Genomic DNA, 16,953 nt, shown 5'->3' on the forward strand with positions numbered 1-16,953 from the left:
AGGTTCTCGAAAGTAAGGCAGGGCACCACGTGAGATCGATCATCCAATGGTAAGGGCGCAGGAGCAGCAGTTATAAAGCTGCTCCTTCCCCCAAGCGCGTGCCTTTTTCGCCTTGCGGCACCCACCCTCCCTCCCTTGTCAGTATGGGCTTCGCTGGTCGCCAAAATGGGGCTGAGTAGGAATTTTGGGGGGGGGATCCTGATTTCAGAATCCCTTTGGTTTTGCCTACTCCATACTGCTTGGGTTTAATTCAATTGGCTTCCCGGGTTGGGTGCGGTGTGTCTGCTTTGGCTGGCATAGAATTCGGGCAGGTGAGGTATTCGGGGGTTAAATTGAGGTGATTAAGGCAGTCTGGAAAAGGGACACACCCTAAGGAACCATCAGGGCTTCAGGTCTGGTGGGGATCTGGGTAGTGTCCTTGTGGGACCGGCTTGCGCATCATGGTGAATGCCTATACGGCGGGGCCATGGTGTGGAGGTTGGAACCACATAACTGGCTCTAAGAGCAAGGAGGGAGGAATTCACCCACGTTCTTGACTCTGGAGTTACAGATTGAGGAGAATTGTTGCCTTTAGATGGCGAGGGTGTAATCCCTCATAGTTAGGCTTAGCCTCACCTGCCTGAAGTATTTTGAGATGAATAATTGGCTGTATTCCATTTGATTTAGTATGTTATATTTAATAAATATAACATTATTCCAGTTTTGTGTCACGAGTCTTCCTTGGTGTGGGGGCAAATGTGTATTTGGAGAAATTCATACTAAAATGCTGGTGAATTTTCATGCGGACTTTTTAAAAAAATAATTCCAAACTAATATGGAAATGCGGAGAACTGAATTTGAGATTGGAAAAATGAGAATCTGAGAGAAAGCTAAATTGACCCCTGTAAGCCAAGAAAAAGAAGAAGAAAGACTCTTTCCATGTATTATTATTATATTTATATCTCACCTTTCTACCAATACAGTTTATAATTTTAAATACTAAAACCAATAAATGAGATAAAATGTAAGGCAGGCCCTGTGATGAGGAGAGGAATAGGCCCTGATGTTACCTTTGACCATCTCACTGACTCTCTTCTTCCTTCTCACCAGGGGTGTCGTTGTCCAGGGCTTCAGGGGGTCTTAGACCCCCTTATATTTTTTGAGAGCCAGGTCTTCCATTAAATCCCCACCGGAACACTTGCAGGTGTGAGCAATATTTGCCTTAGTTCCAGTCCCTTTCAGGAGAAATTATACACAGTTAACTTCTTCTAAATTGAGCACATATAATATTAAATAGATTAATTCTTTTTTCTTATGAGTTGCTCTCGGTTGTTCAAGTCTGGCCTCAGCAAAATGATATAACATTTTGGGGAAAAGATACAGCCCAGTAACCCAGCACTAGATGCCAAGATAGAGAAGATCTCCACAACCACCATATACTTCCCTTTGGTACTTAAGTAGGTTGGGACAAAGGACAGCCAAACACTGCAAAAGATGAACATGCTGAAAGTGATGAATTTTGCTTCATTGAAACTATCAGGTAACTTCCTGGCTAGAAATGCCACACAGAAGCTGATGGTTGCTAGAAAGCTCATATAACCCAGGACAGAGCAAAACATGGTGACTGACCCTTCATTACATTCTAGTATAATTTCTTCAGTCATTGAAAGCATGTCAAAATTTAGGAATGGGGGAGAAGTTGCCAACCACACAGTGCAGATAGTGACTTGAATAAGAGAACAGGAAAATACAACAGAGTTGGCCGTTCCTTTCCCGACCCATTTCCTTGCCCTGGATCCTGGCTTGGTGGCCATGAAAGCAAGAACAACAGTGATGGTTTTGGCCAAAATGCAAGAAACAGCCACTGAGAAAATGATGCTAAAAGCAGTTTGTCGAAAGACGCATGTCACCTTCTTAGGTCGGCCAATAAAGAACAAAGAGCAGAGGAAAGAGAGCATAAGGGAAACCAAGAGAGTGTAGGTGAGGTTACGGTTGTTGGCCTTGACTATAGGAGTGTCCTGGTGCTTAATGAAGATCGCAAGCACCAGAGCTGTAAGGAGAGAAAAGGAAAGAGCAACAGTGGCTAGAATCAACCCCAAGGGTTCTTCATAAGACAAGAAATGTATATCCTTTAGAATGCAACCATCCTGATCTTTGTTTGGATACTGATCTTCTGGACACTGAAAACAGTCATCCACATCTGAAAAAAATAAAATTTAATTTTGTAGATATAGGAGTGATATATGGAGAGAGCCGGTGTAGCCTAACATAATAGCAGAGACTAAGCTATGAATCACACAGTCCCCTCTTGCCTGTGCTGAACGTACTAGGAAGCCTGAGGGAAGTGACTCTCTTTCAACCTCCAATCTGCAATCTGTGATATTATAATGTTATCTGACAGGTTTGTTGTAAATATTACTAGAGAGCATTCATGCTGAACATGTGAAATACTTATTTAGTTCATTCCAATCTGGGTTCAGGCCTGGCCATGGGACAGAGTAATCCTTGATTATCTTGATGTATGACCCTAACAGAAAATGGGACACGGGAGTGCAACCTTGCTCCTGCTTTTTGACCTCTCTGTGGAATTTGATACCATTGATCATTGTATCCTCCTAGAATTGTTCTGTGAAATGGGAAGTGGGAGCACTGTATTGCAGTGGTTCCAGCTAGCAGTACACTGATGACACTAAGCTCTATTTCTGAATTGGGAGAGACCATGAGGAACCTGGACCAGGGCATGTACACAGTGATCGGATGGATGAGATAAAATAAGCTTGAATCCTGGCAACACAGAGGCACTGTGGGCACAGCTTGGAAAAGTTACTTTTTTAAACTACAACTCCCATCAGCCCCAGCCAGCATGGCCACTGGATTGGCCTGATGGGAGTTATAGTTCAAAAAAGTAACTTTTCCAAGGTCTGACTGTGGGTAGTGGTTTCAGTCCAAGAAACTGGTCAATTGCCTGCCCTGGACAGAGTTGCACTCTCTCCTGAAGAACCAGGTGCACAGTCTGGTGGTGCTTCTGGACCAAGCTTTGTCACTGGAAGCCCAGATAGCCTCAGTGGTTACAAGTGCCTTTTACCAGCTGCACCTGCTATAATAGCTATGACTATTCATGGACTGGAAAAACTTGACCACAGTAGTTCAGGCACTGGAGACTTCAAGATTGGATTACTCCATTGCACCCTTTGTGTGTGTTCCCTTACACTTGACCTGAAAATTGTAGCTAGTGCAGAATGCTGCAGCATGGTTGCTGAGTGGAGTGAGACCCTGTCAACATATAACCTTGCTGCTCAGAGATCTGCACTGGCTACTAATTTGTTACCAGGCCAGGTTAAGAACATAGGAAGAGCCTGCTGGATCAATCTGGTGGCCCATCCAGTCCAGCATCCTGTTCTCATAGTAGCCAACCAGTTACCCATGGGAAGCCTGCCAGTAGGACCTATGCACAAGGGCACTCCCCCATCCCTCATGTTTCTAGCAACTGGCATTCAGAAACATACTGCTTCTGACTGTGGAGGCAGAGCATAGCCATCATGGCTAGTAGCCTTTGATACTATTGTCCTCCATGAATTTGTCTAATCTTTTAAAGCCATCCAACTTGGTGGTCATCACTGCCTCCTCTTGGAGTGAGTTCCATAGCTTAACTACGCACTGCATGAAAAAGTACTTTCTTTTATCTGTCCTGAATCTTTCAGCATCCAGCATCATTGGATGTCCACGAGTTCTAGTGTTTTGAGAGAGGGGAAAAAAACCTTCCATCTATCCACTCTCTTCATGTCTGCATGATTTTATAAACTTCTATTATGTCACCTTGTGATGTTCCTGTATTAGTGTATATATGGTAAGTGCTGTTTGTATAGGAAATACATGGTAAGTGGAATGAAAGAGGAGGGGGGAGTGAATGGGCAGTAGAATGCTGGATGATTGGCTGAGGGTTGAGAATGGCGGAGAGTATAAATGGAAGAATGACAGTTGAATCTGGGGGTGAACGTGAGTGGGTTGTTTTGGTGGGTTTTTGAGAGGAGATTGGGTGGAGAGTTGGTGGATGTGAGGAGAGTGTGGAGTTCGGATTAATACTAAGACAAGTATCATAGTAATAGATGAAACCATATGCTTATGTGCCTTTATAAAGTAATCTTGTTATCTCTGTTATTTAATAAATATATTTGGTTTACCAAAGGCCTGATCCTTGGCTGGGGTTTCACAGACCAGAAGGGAGGGTAAGGTAAATACCAAGGCTGAAGGGAAACAAATGGTGGCAGCGGAGAAGGGGAGAATATAACACCACAAGTATTCAGAGCAAATCAGAATTATCTGCATTGATACAAAGGGAGTGGGGCAGCTTATGCACTCAGTCACAGAGGTAACCTGATAGAGAGACTCAGGCAGAGTCTCTGGGAATACTGGTTATAGGACGTGACTGGTGGTGCTGCCTAGCAGGGGGATCTGTTGAGATCTGTGCTAGAGCGGGGAGAGAAACCATAAAAAAGGACAGTCCGGACTAGTGGAGTCCCTGGTGGTGCCTAGTGACAGGCAGTAACCACAAGCAGGTAGGAACCTGACAGGGAGAGCCAGGGAAGGGCGTCACACACCTCTTACTTGCCTTTTCTCTGAACTAAAAAACCTCAAATGCTGCAACATTTCCACATAGGGGAGATGCTCCATCCCCTTGATCATATTAGTTGCCCTTCTCTGAACCTTTTCCAACTCTACAGCATCCTTTTTGAGGTGAGGTGACCAGAGCTGTACATCGTATTCCAAATGTGGTCGCACTATAGCTTTGTATAATGGCATTATGATATTAGCAGTTTTCTTTCCAATACCTTTCCTAATGATCCCTAGCCTGGAATTTGCCTTTTTCACAGCGACCGCACATTGGGTTGACATCTTCATTAATCTATCAACTATATCCTCAAGGTCTCGTTCCTGGTCAGTCACTGCCAGTTCAGACCTCATGAGTGAATATGTGAAATTATTTCCCCCCCCCCAACATACATCACTTTACTCTTGCACACAATAAACTGCATTTTCCGTTTTAACCACCCATTCACCCAGTTTGGAAAGGTTGTTTGGAGCTCTTCACAATCTCTTTTTGTTTTAATGTCCCTGAAAAATTTAGTATCATCAGCAAACTTGACCAAGCTATTTCAATGTGTTTCTATTGGTATATACTGTATCTTGGGACCGGTTTACCTCTGGGACCACCTTACCCCATATGTGCCACACATGATTTGCAGACACTGCTAGATGGTGCCACATAATATTCATTCTGCACTTGTAAGAAATTGTTCTTTAGTGTGACAGCATCTACACTTTGGAACTCCCTGTCTGTTAACATCAGGCACGCACCTTTGCTGTATTCTTTTTGATGCCTGCTTAAAGCATTTTTGTTTAGAGAAAGCTGAACGGACACATAGATGTTGATGAGGTTTGATACCTTTTTAGCTTACTGCTGATGTTAGTTATATTATTTCTTGTAAATTGCTTAGAGTTCCTGTTACAATCAAGTGGTACATAAAGTTTGTTAAGTAAAAATAAAAAAATATACAAAATATACAAGGTTTAGGCATTGAATTGTCATAACGAAAGGTTAAATGAGGGCAGCAATGACATTTGCCTAAAGGAACAAGGATCAAGTGGCAATCCAGATCTATCTGTCTGTCTGTCTGTCCGTCACATTTATATCCCACCCTTCCTCCCTCAAGGATCCAAGACTGGCAAACAAAAACACAAAAAGCACTTGAAAATATCTTAAAAACAAAAGACTTTAAAACATATTAAAACAAAATATCTTTAAAATATCTTTTAAAAATCAACTTTAAAAATATCTTAAAAGGCAGTTCCACCACAGACACAGACTGGGGTAAGGTCTCTACTTTAAAAGGCTTGTTGAAAGAGGACGGTCTTCAGCAGAGCTTGGAAAAGTTACTTTTTTGAACTACAACTCCCATCAGCCCCAGCCAGCATGGCCACTGGATTGGGCTGATGGGAGTTATAGTTCAAAAAAGTAACTTTTCCGAGCTCTGATTTCTTCAGTAGGTGCCAAAAATATAACCAACGATGGCACCTGTCTAATATTTAAGGGAAGGTAATTCCAAAGTGTCAGTGCCACAACACTAAAGGTCCACTTACTATGTTGTACAGAAAGGAGATTCTGATAAGATGGTATCTGCAGGAGGTCCTCATCTGTAGAGTGCAATGATCCACTAGGTATATAATGGGTAAAATGATCTTTCATGTATCTGGTCCCAAACTGCATAGGGCTTTGAACACCAGCACTTTGGACTTGGCTCCGTAGATCTTAGGAAGTTTTGATCTTACATAGAGACCTGAACATGACAGATCACTGCCTATGTTTTCAAAACACAATACGTTACCACTCAAGTTTGAAATCTTCCCCTTTGGACATGGAAGGCAATCATAGCAGCAAAATGGCTTCCCTTCTACCTTTCTTTTACTATATCCTGGATGGCAATAGTCATTGCATAGAGAAAGAGGTTGTATCTGTTCATAAATGAAAGGTGACAATATTTCAACATTCAGAGTATGTAGTGTGTAGATTTGTACTTCACTTTAGATTCCAGGATAGTAAAATGGCAATGCTACTATGTATGTACATATTGATTGATTTATACTATACAGTATTAATATTTCTTTATAAACATATTAATATATATATTTTTAATTCTAACTGGTATGTAACTTACTGTGTATGTAATTTATTGTTGGAATATATTTCTGGATCCCCCCCCCCATATATCATTTCAGAAAGTTATATTGATGAATTAATTAAAAAGTGACATCATGGCACTGATGTGATGTCATACTATATCTTGCTGGAATGAAATTTTATGTTTGCATCTTGGTCCTTTTGAAACCTTCTGCATTTACGATGAAGTTTCCAGGCAAATAGATCCACTGCTCTAAATTTCACCCTGAAGTAAAAGATAGAGAGAGCCAGTGTGATGTAGTGGTTAGAGTGTCGGACTAGAGTGACCTGGGAGACCAGGGTTCAAATCCCCAAACAGCCATGAAGCTCACTGGGTGACCTTGGGCCAGTCACTGCCTCTCAGCCTCAAAGGAAGGACATGATAAACCACCTCTGAATACCACTTACCATAAAAAACCCCTATTCATAGGGTTCCCATAAGTCGGGATCGACTTGAAAGCAGTCCATTTCCATTTTCAACACTTGAAAGTATAATTTGCTATAATTTCTCAGTTTTTGATGTCATTTTATGGTTTGCTTGTTTGTATTTCAGTTTGTCTTCATCAAGTTACTAAGCATCTTCTAAGCATGTTCCCACCCCACAACTCCCATGGAATTAATCTCTGTAGTATTCAATAGAACTGCTCCTCAGTAGATAGAATTATACAGTCTTAAAAGTTCAAGGTGTGAAAAGGAATGTGACTTCAGTAAAGATTTGGAATATAAAGAAATAATTCTGGAATATTAAATCATGGTTTTAATGTGCCTCCCTTTATTGGCAAGCGATAATGATAATGCTATTTCAATGCCTGAAAAAATGAACTATTTCTATTTGGAATTATCACTCCTCTGTTTTCCACAACTTGTCGCAACCCCTACTGCAACTGAGCATGAGATATCCCCCTGCTACATTTTATATATATATATTATTATTATTATTATTAAAACTGTATCCCACCCTTCCTCCCAAAGGACACATTTATAACAAAACATACACCTCCCCCCAAAAAAGCAATAACAAAATTAAAAATGTTCTTTAAAAAAAGGTGCAGATAAAACATTCTAAAAACAGTTGCAAATAACAACATTCATCCATCTAGTAATCTCTGGGTCACCGGGAACAGTCTCCAGCCAACAAATGCCTGGGAAAATATGTGGGGTAGGCATTTCCTGGCCGGTTTGTCCAGGGACATGATAATGTGTGCGACCCCATACTACAGCCAGCATCCTGCCTGTATGGTTTCTTCTTGTTGCAGCAGCAGACCAAACTGCTCTTGGGTAGCATGAGATTATCTGGTCACCCCACAAGAGACCAGAGCTTGGAAAAGTTACTTTTTTGAACTACAACTCCCATCAGCCCAATCCAGTGGCCATGCTGGCTGGGGCTGATGGGAGTTGTAGATCCAAAAAGTAACTTTTCCAAGCTCTGCAAGAGACAAAATGGCATTTTGTGGGATGCACCATGAGTGGTCATTGGGACATGTTTTTCTGCCTACTCTCTTACGGTAAATTGTTGTAACTCGCCCTGGTGTCCTGTTCTCACTGGACTCCGGAACAAACAAGAGACTTGCCAGCAGCAACACCAGCATGGGCAACAATCATAGCAATATCCAGGCCTTTTGAAGGTAAGGTTGCAAACAAGCAGAGTCCACAATAGAGGGTCAGCAAAGGCAAAGTCCAGGTAGTTCAAGGTTGGGGTCCAATCAGTTTGCGGGAAAATGAGGGCAAGGGCAAAGTCAAGAGGCAGGTTCAGGGAACTCCATAGCCAGGTTAGGGGTCAGCAAGAGATCAGCCAACAGGCAGAGTAAGTGTTAGGACACAGACCTTGTTCCAGCAGCTCTAGCCTAGCAGAGTGGTTTTTGAGCTGGAACTGCTGGAACCATACCCCAACCTCAGTTGACTCCTGTTATAAGGGTAGTCTCAGTTACGAGGATACCTTTATCTTTGAGGAGTCCTTGCCTGCAGTCAGGCACTTCCCCAGATGAGCCAGGTTTCCATCTAGTTTTTGAGGCAACACCTTTCCTTTGGGCTTGGGATCCATTCAGCCTTGGTGTCAGAGGCCAAATTCACCATGGGTGCAACAGTCCTTCCTCAGACCCATTGCAGGACCCTGGCTTCTTGCCCACAGATGGAGCCTGACCCAAGGCTGGTAGTAAGGTCAGATCATGGTAATGATTAGGGCTTTGCACTGATTTGGGCTGATTCATATCCTGATTCATATCCTGTCCAGATCGGGTTGAAGCAGCTACAGAAAGCACCCATCTGACAGGGATAATCCCCTCTGAAGGAGCTACCATGCCCCCAAAATTCATATCCCTATGTCAAGTAACAAGAAAGTTATGGCCATTCCTGGCGCCTACACTTCTATCTTTTCGGCGCCAGGTGAAAACCTTTTTATTCTCCCAGGCATTTTAATCTACCTTTTAAGCTTTTAATGTATATGAGGTAATTTATTGTTTATATTTATGTTCTATTGTTCTTGTGATGTTATTGTATTTTATCCTATGCTGTAGAGCCTTCGGGCTGTGGGCGGTATATAAATTGAACAAAATAAATAAATAAATAAATAATTTTGGTTTTGCAATGTAAATCACTGGGATTTCCAGAAATTTGTAATGTGATCTGGATCTGCATCAGATCAAATTAGGTCTGAATGTGTCCAGAGCATATCAGACCCTACTCAGACTTACAAATCAGAGCTGTTATAATAAATTATTATAATAAATAAATAATAAATTTTAAGTTTGATGTCTTGCATTTAGCAGATTGGTTACATTTGCTCGAGGTTCAGTGTTTTCATGCCATAATTATCTATCCATCACAATGCTGAAGGCATTGTAGAACAAATGCCCTTACATATCCTGTGGATCCATTCCAAAATGTGAAAAGTGCATACCTTGTTAAGCCATCTGTGCCACACAATGGCATCTTCATTAGTGATTAACATGTTGCCTGGGGGTTCATGTGGGTGCACTGCTCCAACTTTGATTAGATGAAAAGACTGGTTTGGGAATGTGACCCAGTTCATAATATCAAATCCAGCCTCCCAATCTCCATTTTGGTCAAAGGAAATCTTTTCCCCAACACTGTTGTTGAAAGAAACATATCTAAGATAATAATTGAGCTTTTTTAAAAAAAAAAAAAAGGAAGAAAGCAAGGAGGAATTATAAGGATACAGAAAAGGTGCAAATATACATAGTGTGATGACTTTCCATGAGGTATGGTTAGTGGTCCCTTGAAAATAAGTAATTAAGAACATAAATTTCTAGGTACTGTGTTGTCTAGAGTTGTATTCCAAACACATGATTTGGTTCAGACTCTGATTCAGCACTTGAGTAAACATCCCAGTTTTGCTTGGGCGGATTCAAAGTTTGGCCGATCCATGCCTCTGTATTCACTAGTATGGGGTATAGATTGATAGACAGCTTTTCAGATATCAGCACCCCTCTTATTTTGGTTCCCATAGCAGCCATTTTGTGCTGGCACCCACAACCCTTTTTCAAGATATGAGTACTGGCACCTCATTTTTTACAAAAAGAAAAAAGTACTCTTTCTGTGTGTGTAAGTACACACGTACACACACAGAGAAAGAGAGAGATCTAGCATATCTCCTCTTTGGAAGCTTTTCAGAAAACATTTATGGGTCTTTACCTGCCATGGCTCTTGAATCAAAAGCTTCTGTCTCCCTCCATTTAATATTGTTCTGTCTTTGAATTTGGATGAATGCATGGATTGCAAAGCATATGCCACAGCGTAGAGCGCATTGTAGACACTGTAGCTGTGGGCACTCATGTGCATTTCAAAAAGAGATCCAGGAAGTGTTTTTAGATTCTCCTCCCCAGTGCAGACTCTGTCTACATTTTCATCAGCAGTGTAGTTAGACAAAGAACATCCAAATACCTGTTCCCAAATAACCTTCAAAAAGGAATCTTCTTCTTCTGTTGTAGGGTTTCTGCTTTGAAGGAAGTTTGGAAAGTTTAACACATCCTTTGAAGGAACTGCAAAGGAGATAGCACCATGTAGAACGTCTATGTTCCATATTATGTGAACGGGTAGTGATGAAAACTCCATCTGAGCTGTAAAAATAAAAACTTTCCATTTTGTCTTCATTGATAAAATATTAAATTGCAAAAGACTGGCAAACAGTCTGAAAAACATAATAGACTCAATTTCACCTCTGAAGACCACAACACTGGCCGTACTGTTTACAATAACATAGGATGTTGCTAATCCCTCGCTGATCATATTTTCCATGGAAAAAGAATCTTTAGCCCGTTTTTCTATGAAATCGATGCATATACCACTGTGGGAAAACATGGGAAGCACGTTCTCTAGAAACCATTCTCCACTGTCATTAGTTGTATAAATCACACCAATCCACATCCACTTGAAATGCAACAACAACTGGACAATCCCTCTGTACTGATACTCCATATTTGGGAACATCCGCTGGGAAAAAACAGCTTGAGGGTTGTTATTCATTATGGGAACAGAGCCATATATGAGCTAAGGAAAATGAAGACAAGAAGGAAATTATTTTTCCCTGAAAACAAATGAAACTGGGTCTCTCCCTCTCTCACAACATATAATTTTATTTCACCATAATCAACTGTGATCCAGTCCAGTTTTCATTTCTTGGTCTTTATTGGGTGTTTATCTGTGGAGAAGATGCAAAATATTTTCAATGTTTATGAATGTGATACCGTTAAACAAGCACTGAGATATTGAATATATGGATGGTCACTGGTTGATATTAGGGCTCGTTCACATGGTGACTTACTGTGAGATTGGTGCTACTTGCATCCCTGTTTAATTTGCATGGTCCACGACACTGCAGGCAATCAGCAGCTATCACACAGTTTTCCTGTATCAACCCAATCCAATTATAATGCGAAAAGGAAAGGAAAGGAAAAACTGTCTCAGCTTCGCTGCACTCCTCCATGTAGGCGCTTTGCCTCTGTGTTTTTTACTGGGTGGGCTCTCTTATGCCCCATTGCCAGCTCCCTCTCTCTATGCTGCTTGCAAAAGCTGTGGCAGCTGCTGCCGACTTTGCCTTTCACTCACTTCCCCCACTTTTCAGTTTCATACAGTTTCATGTCAATTTCACCCCCACTCTCTCCTGACTTATGGGAGAGGCGTGCAATTGATAAGAAACAATGAAACTGACCAAAAAACTCCCCTTCTCCATTAGCAATATCATACTCCGGAGGGAGTAAACATGTAAAATTAGGGGATGGGCCACAAGGAAACAGTGATACTAAACCTTTCCAGAAGAACTGCTACTTGTGTGAAAGGAGAACAGCAGATTGGAAGGTAGAAAGTGTGAACCTTGCAAATCTATCACAATGGCAAAAGCGGCATCTTTACAGCAAAGTTCAGCTGCTGTGTGAATGAGCCCTTAATCACAAATGACCCAGACAGGACAGGTTGAAGGCATTGCTGGAGAGGTTCTGGAAGGCCTTTTGCCCTTGGTATAGGACAGAACAGAGCATACACTGCTGCTCATCACTACAGAGCTGTGCTGTTACTTTTATCACTCAGGAATTATTACTCAATTGACATAAAATGAGTTCTGATGGATCAGACCAAAAGCCAATCTAGTCCTGCATCTTGTTCTTACAGTGGCCAACCAGATGCCTATGAGGAGCCTGCAAACATTTACCCACATTAGAAGCTCAGGTTTTTGGGTGACTTCTCTGCTCTTCAGTGTAAAGATAGCCAGTTGCTTTGGGTATGTATGCAAATATTTATCTCTATGTCAAATTCTTTTTTTTTCTCACTGCACTGCAGGGGTAAGCAGTAAATGATAAATAGGTAAATAATTTGTGTCACAACTAACAGGAAAGATATCAGAAAGAGAGGATTAACAACTGTATAAAATTGCTGAATGCCCTCAAGCTTCAATCAAGAGAGAATGGTAGATTCCTGGACTAATCTTTCAGGATTTGAAGGTTTTCAGTGGTGGGGTATGGAACAATCTTAGGACATGCCTGCATTTTCCACCCAAAGCTCAGAGGTAGAGGGAGGATGGTGACAACAAGGTGATTTATAATAAACAGATGCATTTATTCATGACAGATAGTTGAAAATAGTTTATTAAATTTGTGACTCATGTTTTAAACCAAATATGTCTCCCCTCTGTATTTTTAAGACTGTTCTATTATTGTTTCTCTTCATTCCCTCACCCAAATGTTGGGCTCCATTTAAATGCATTGTTAAATGCTGGATATTGTGGAAAGCTTAAGAATTGTTGGCCCTGAAACTGTATTGCTTTAAGATAAGATACCCTCAGAGAATATAAAGATGATCTCGGTACCCATTATCAGTGGCAACACACATGAATAAAGTAAATCCTCCATTAAGTTTTTCTTAAACGTATTTTCACCTTTAAGTAGCACACAAGGAGTGGAGGGGTTCTTTATTTAATTCACAATACCTTTTATCTCCAAACTACAACACCTGTTGGGAGGGCAAGGAGGTTTGAGTGTCCTTTAACAGAAAACTCACTCTTTTGTATGTCTTACTTGTGGAATCTTGTAGATGCCCAGGATGGATGCCATGAAGAGAGGGACATCAGAGTTAGGTCCACCAATGACTGCTGCTAAATTGCTCTGGTCATCACACTTGTAGTTTGGGATGAATTTGCCCTGCGTGGAGAGAAGTTCCATTGAGGCCAAATAGGTCCACTTTGCCATGAAGCGGCTATTGTAGATGTTGAAGCCTAGGGTGACATTAGGTAAGATCTTGTGACTTGCATTGATTTCCTTTATAGCAAATACCAAGGCCATAATATTCTGGTAGACCTGCAAAACAACCCTGCAATGAGAATTAGATCCTGTGTCACAATCAGGGTATTTTGGGATGGTGTTTCATTTAATAATGCTAATCTAAGTTTGCAGAATACTACCTAAATGTATTAATATTACTACTTAAACCACAACCACTACTAGTATTACTACTGCTATTTTTTCTACTGCTGTTACTACCACTACTATTGAAATATCATTTCACCCCTTATATACCCAATTGATCACTGTACTCTCCAGATGAGGGCCTCTTACAGATACTGTCATACCAGGAGGTCTGTTCCACACAATATAGGAATCAGCTCTTGAGTGATGTCACACCTACGCTTTGGAATTCCCTCCCCTTTAATATTAGTCAGGTACCATCTCTGTTGTCTTTTTGGAGCCTACTGATGACCTTCCTCTTTCAAACAAGCCTTATAAGTGAAGATCTTTACCCCACTCTCCATCTGTAATGGAAGTATTTTAACTGTTTTTATATATGAAATTGATTTTAAATATTTGCATTGCTTTAATATATGAAATTGTTTTTAAATAGAGACCATTACTACGAGTGTATTTGAACTGTTTTTAAGATATTTTCATTGTTTTATCACTTGTTGTTTTGCTGCCCTGGACTCTTTTTGGAGGAATGATAGGATATCATCATCATCATCAACAACAACAACATCATCATCATCATTACTATTCATATTTAAGAGGTGATCGTGGCCATTTCATTACTCCCCGGTTGTTCTGCTGCTATACTATGCTGATCTAAGCCACAGTTTGGCTTACTGTATCATCCAAACTCAGGCTCATGGTTTAGATCTCTTCTGACTAACCACAAGCTGTAACCAAATTTTGTTCTTTCTTTATGGCTTGCAGTTAGTCTGGAGAGAGCTAAACCATGACCCCAGGTTCGGATAGTACCCTAAATCAAGCCATGACTTAGATTAGTGTGCAGCATAGCAGCAAAACAGCCAGATATGAGTGAAATGGTCATGTCTCCTTACCTAGGAGTCCACATCTTGTTTTGTTTTTTCGGTTTAACCTGAAGCATGAACCATGTCAAAGAGCCCTGCAGCTGAAATACTTATGAAACCTAAACCTAGAAATGAGGATATAGACAACTGATGAAAATGATGTCAGCTGGAATCAGAAAAAGAAGATTTAATATCAAGACTACGTTCATTCTTCTTTCAGATAATGATAAAATATTTATGTCATAAGAACTTTGGAAGAGCACTGCTGGATCAGATCAGGAATATCTATATATGTCAATCACGTCCACTTGCATACTCATGTTTTCTCCTAACCTAAAACAAATCTCAAACAATGTACCCCTTTTTCTCATAGGAAAGTATTTAACACAAATCGTCCAATAAACAATCAGTTTGCAAAAAGTGGTGGTGAAATAACTCAATGTGAATAAAGCATGCAGTGCCAACACATTATTTCAAATCCACCTCAACACTGGAAATCAGAGCTTGGAAAAATTACTTTTTTGAACTACAACTCCCATCAGCCCCAGCCAGCATGGCCACTGGATTGGGCTGATGGGAGTTGTAGTTCAAAAAAGTAACTTTTCCAAGCTCTGCTGGAAATATAGACTTCATCCAGGGCTGTGTTTTTTATTTGTTTGTTTTTTGGTGAAAAATGATGACAGCATGCACCTAGAAGAAGAAAAAATACACAAGATTCAATAGTGGGTTGCTCTAGTCATGATATACTTCAGGGGACTTAGAAAGTTTAACTCTGACTTATAATAGACATTGAAATCCGCCACACACAGAGAACATTGTGAATGCTGAGAATGAAGTGAGGAAAATAAGGACACTCAAACTGGTTCATTTCATACCCTTATATCGGCCTCAGTAGTCCTTCAAATACCCTGAGGGAAAACATGGAGTGAATATTTAGTCCTTATTAAATGCAATCCAAATTCCTGTAATTCAACAGATTTCCCATAACAGCAATTATTATTATGAATTCTTATTGATCAGGAAATGTGCACACTTCCCTCTTCATGGATGGATTATGTGCACATTCTCCATGAGGCGTGGGGAATGTGCACAATGGCCGGTCATTATGCACATTAACAACTCAGCCTACATTCCCCTTAACATACACACACACAGCTGGATATTTCAAGCAAAATATGTTTAGAAGTGTGCAGTTATGAAAAAAAAAATAAACTCAGAAATACATATTTTGAGAAATATTTGAAATGAACATATAAATAAAATGTAAATTTGAAATTTCATGCAGATTTTTTAAAAAAGTAAAATTCACATATTGAGGAAATGGTATAGAAAAGCATAGGGTCAAAGACAAGTGAAAGTGTCACAGACCAGAAACATTGTGGTACATCTATCCCTATGCATATGGTGAGAGAAGCAGAAAGCCAACCTGAAAAGAAAAAGTGTAATACCGTTCATTCTCCATGCAAATAAAATCAAAACAGAGCTAGCATGTCAGATCATGTTATTTAGAAAGACATACGGTATGGGTTAACTCCTTACATGAGCTCATCTATCAGTTCCTCAGATGGATGTCTTGTGAAGGTTATTAGTTCAGAAGCGATGAAGATGTGAGAAATAATGGCAGCAACAATAAAGTCCCCTGGCTGATAGTACTTGTGATCAATAGCAAGAGGATCACCAGCTGCACAGTTATCAACATGAGCATTGCACACCGAATGAGGCAGCAAGAGTATTGCCAGCACCATGAATAGCACCATCTTGTGTCAATTGTGCTTTCTAGACTCTAATTCACTGCTTCCACATTCTCAGGCAAATTTCCTTGAGTAGCAAAGCCTGGTAAATCTCACTTGTCTGATCTGAAGCCAGAACTGTACAGTATAACACATCAGTGATCAAACTGATGGGGCCGTGCCTATCTCTAGACCCAGAACTGAGTGGCAGAAGGGATATTAATACCAGTTTCTCATCTTTGTTTGTAGTTTTGCCAGTGGCCACCTGAACTCTCTTGGGACTTAAAGAAGTAGTAGAGATAATTATGGTTATCATTTGGCAATTAGAGGGGAGACAAAATTATGGCTTCTCTGTGCATATGTTCATGAAGCCTTAAGAGGAAAAACAGCACAGAACAATACATAATGTATTTTTATTATACCCAAACAACTTGAATATATTTCATGGGATAAGAGTGCTAAAGTAGAATAGCTCAGGAGGTGGCAGAGCCCTGGGCCTTGTCCCCTTCCCATTCATCAGACCAATCATTGAATGAGTGGAGAAGAGTGATAAGCCACTTCCTTAGCTGATCTGTATGGATTGGGAGGGTGTGTCTGTACATGTGTGCTTGCCTGTGGGTTTATACGTTGGCACATGTGGGAGTATGCATGAGAGAGTATAGGGTGGCCACACATCCTGCTGGAACATAGCCTCAGAGTTTTGGCCAAGGGTGAATGTGCCCATTAGGCCAAAAAGAACTGCAGTAACCGAAGGGTGG

The 16,953-nt window shown here is 40.7% G+C and overlaps 2 protein-coding genes across 2 annotated transcripts; both read right to left on the reverse strand.

The window, feature by feature from the left end:
• Window positions 1–1,277: 1,277 nt before the first annotated feature.
• Window positions 1,278–8,735, reverse strand: LOC133367327 (vomeronasal type-2 receptor 26-like). The gene is made up of 3 exons (XM_061591429.1): window positions 8,631–8,735; window positions 6,363–6,489; window positions 1,278–2,179 (listed from the first exon to the last, which is right to left on the reverse strand). Exons 1-3 carry the CDS (start codon window positions 8,733–8,735, stop codon window positions 1,278–1,280), a joined length of 1,134 nt encoding a protein of 377 aa, XP_061447413.1.
• A 25-nt stretch (window positions 8,736–8,760) lies between these two features.
• On the reverse strand, window positions 8,761–16,222 carry LOC133367328 (vomeronasal type-2 receptor 26-like). The gene is made up of 4 exons (XM_061591430.1): window positions 16,005–16,222; window positions 13,219–13,510; window positions 10,346–11,200; window positions 8,761–8,916 (listed from the first exon to the last, which is right to left on the reverse strand). Exons 1-4 carry the CDS (start codon window positions 16,220–16,222, stop codon window positions 8,761–8,763), a joined length of 1,521 nt encoding a protein of 506 aa, XP_061447414.1.
• Between the last annotated feature and the right edge of the window lie 731 nt (window positions 16,223–16,953).

Source organism: Rhineura floridana, chromosome 11 (genome assembly GCF_030035675.1).
Source record: "Rhineura floridana isolate rRhiFlo1 chromosome 11, rRhiFlo1.hap2, whole genome shotgun sequence".
Classification (NCBI taxonomy): Eukaryota; Metazoa; Chordata; class Lepidosauria; order Squamata; family Rhineuridae; genus Rhineura; species Rhineura floridana.

Coding starts and splice junctions, on each gene's coding strand:
- LOC133367327 (XM_061591429.1), bottom strand. CDS start 8,735: ATGGATCCCAAGCCCAAAGGAAAGGTGTTGCCTCAAAAACTAGATGGA. Junction 6,490..8,630: donor AGGACTCCTCAAAGATAAAG/GTATCCTCGTAA, acceptor ATTTATGAACAG/ATACAACCTCTTTCTCTATG. Junction 2,180..6,362: donor GAAGATTTCAAACTTGAGTG/GTAACGTATTGT, acceptor TATTTTTTTCAG/ATGTGGATGACTGTTTTCAG.
- LOC133367328 (XM_061591430.1), bottom strand. CDS start 16,222: ATGGTGCTATTCATGGTGCTGGCAATACTCTTGCTGCCTCATTCGGTG. Junction 13,511..16,004: donor GAACTGATAGATGAGCTCAT/GTAAGGAGTTAA, acceptor TTCTCATTGCAG/GGTTGTTTTGCAGGTCTACC. Junction 8,917..10,345: donor TGATTCAAGAGCCATGGCAG/GTAAAGACCCAT, acceptor CGATCTGGACAG/GATATGAATCAGGATATGAA.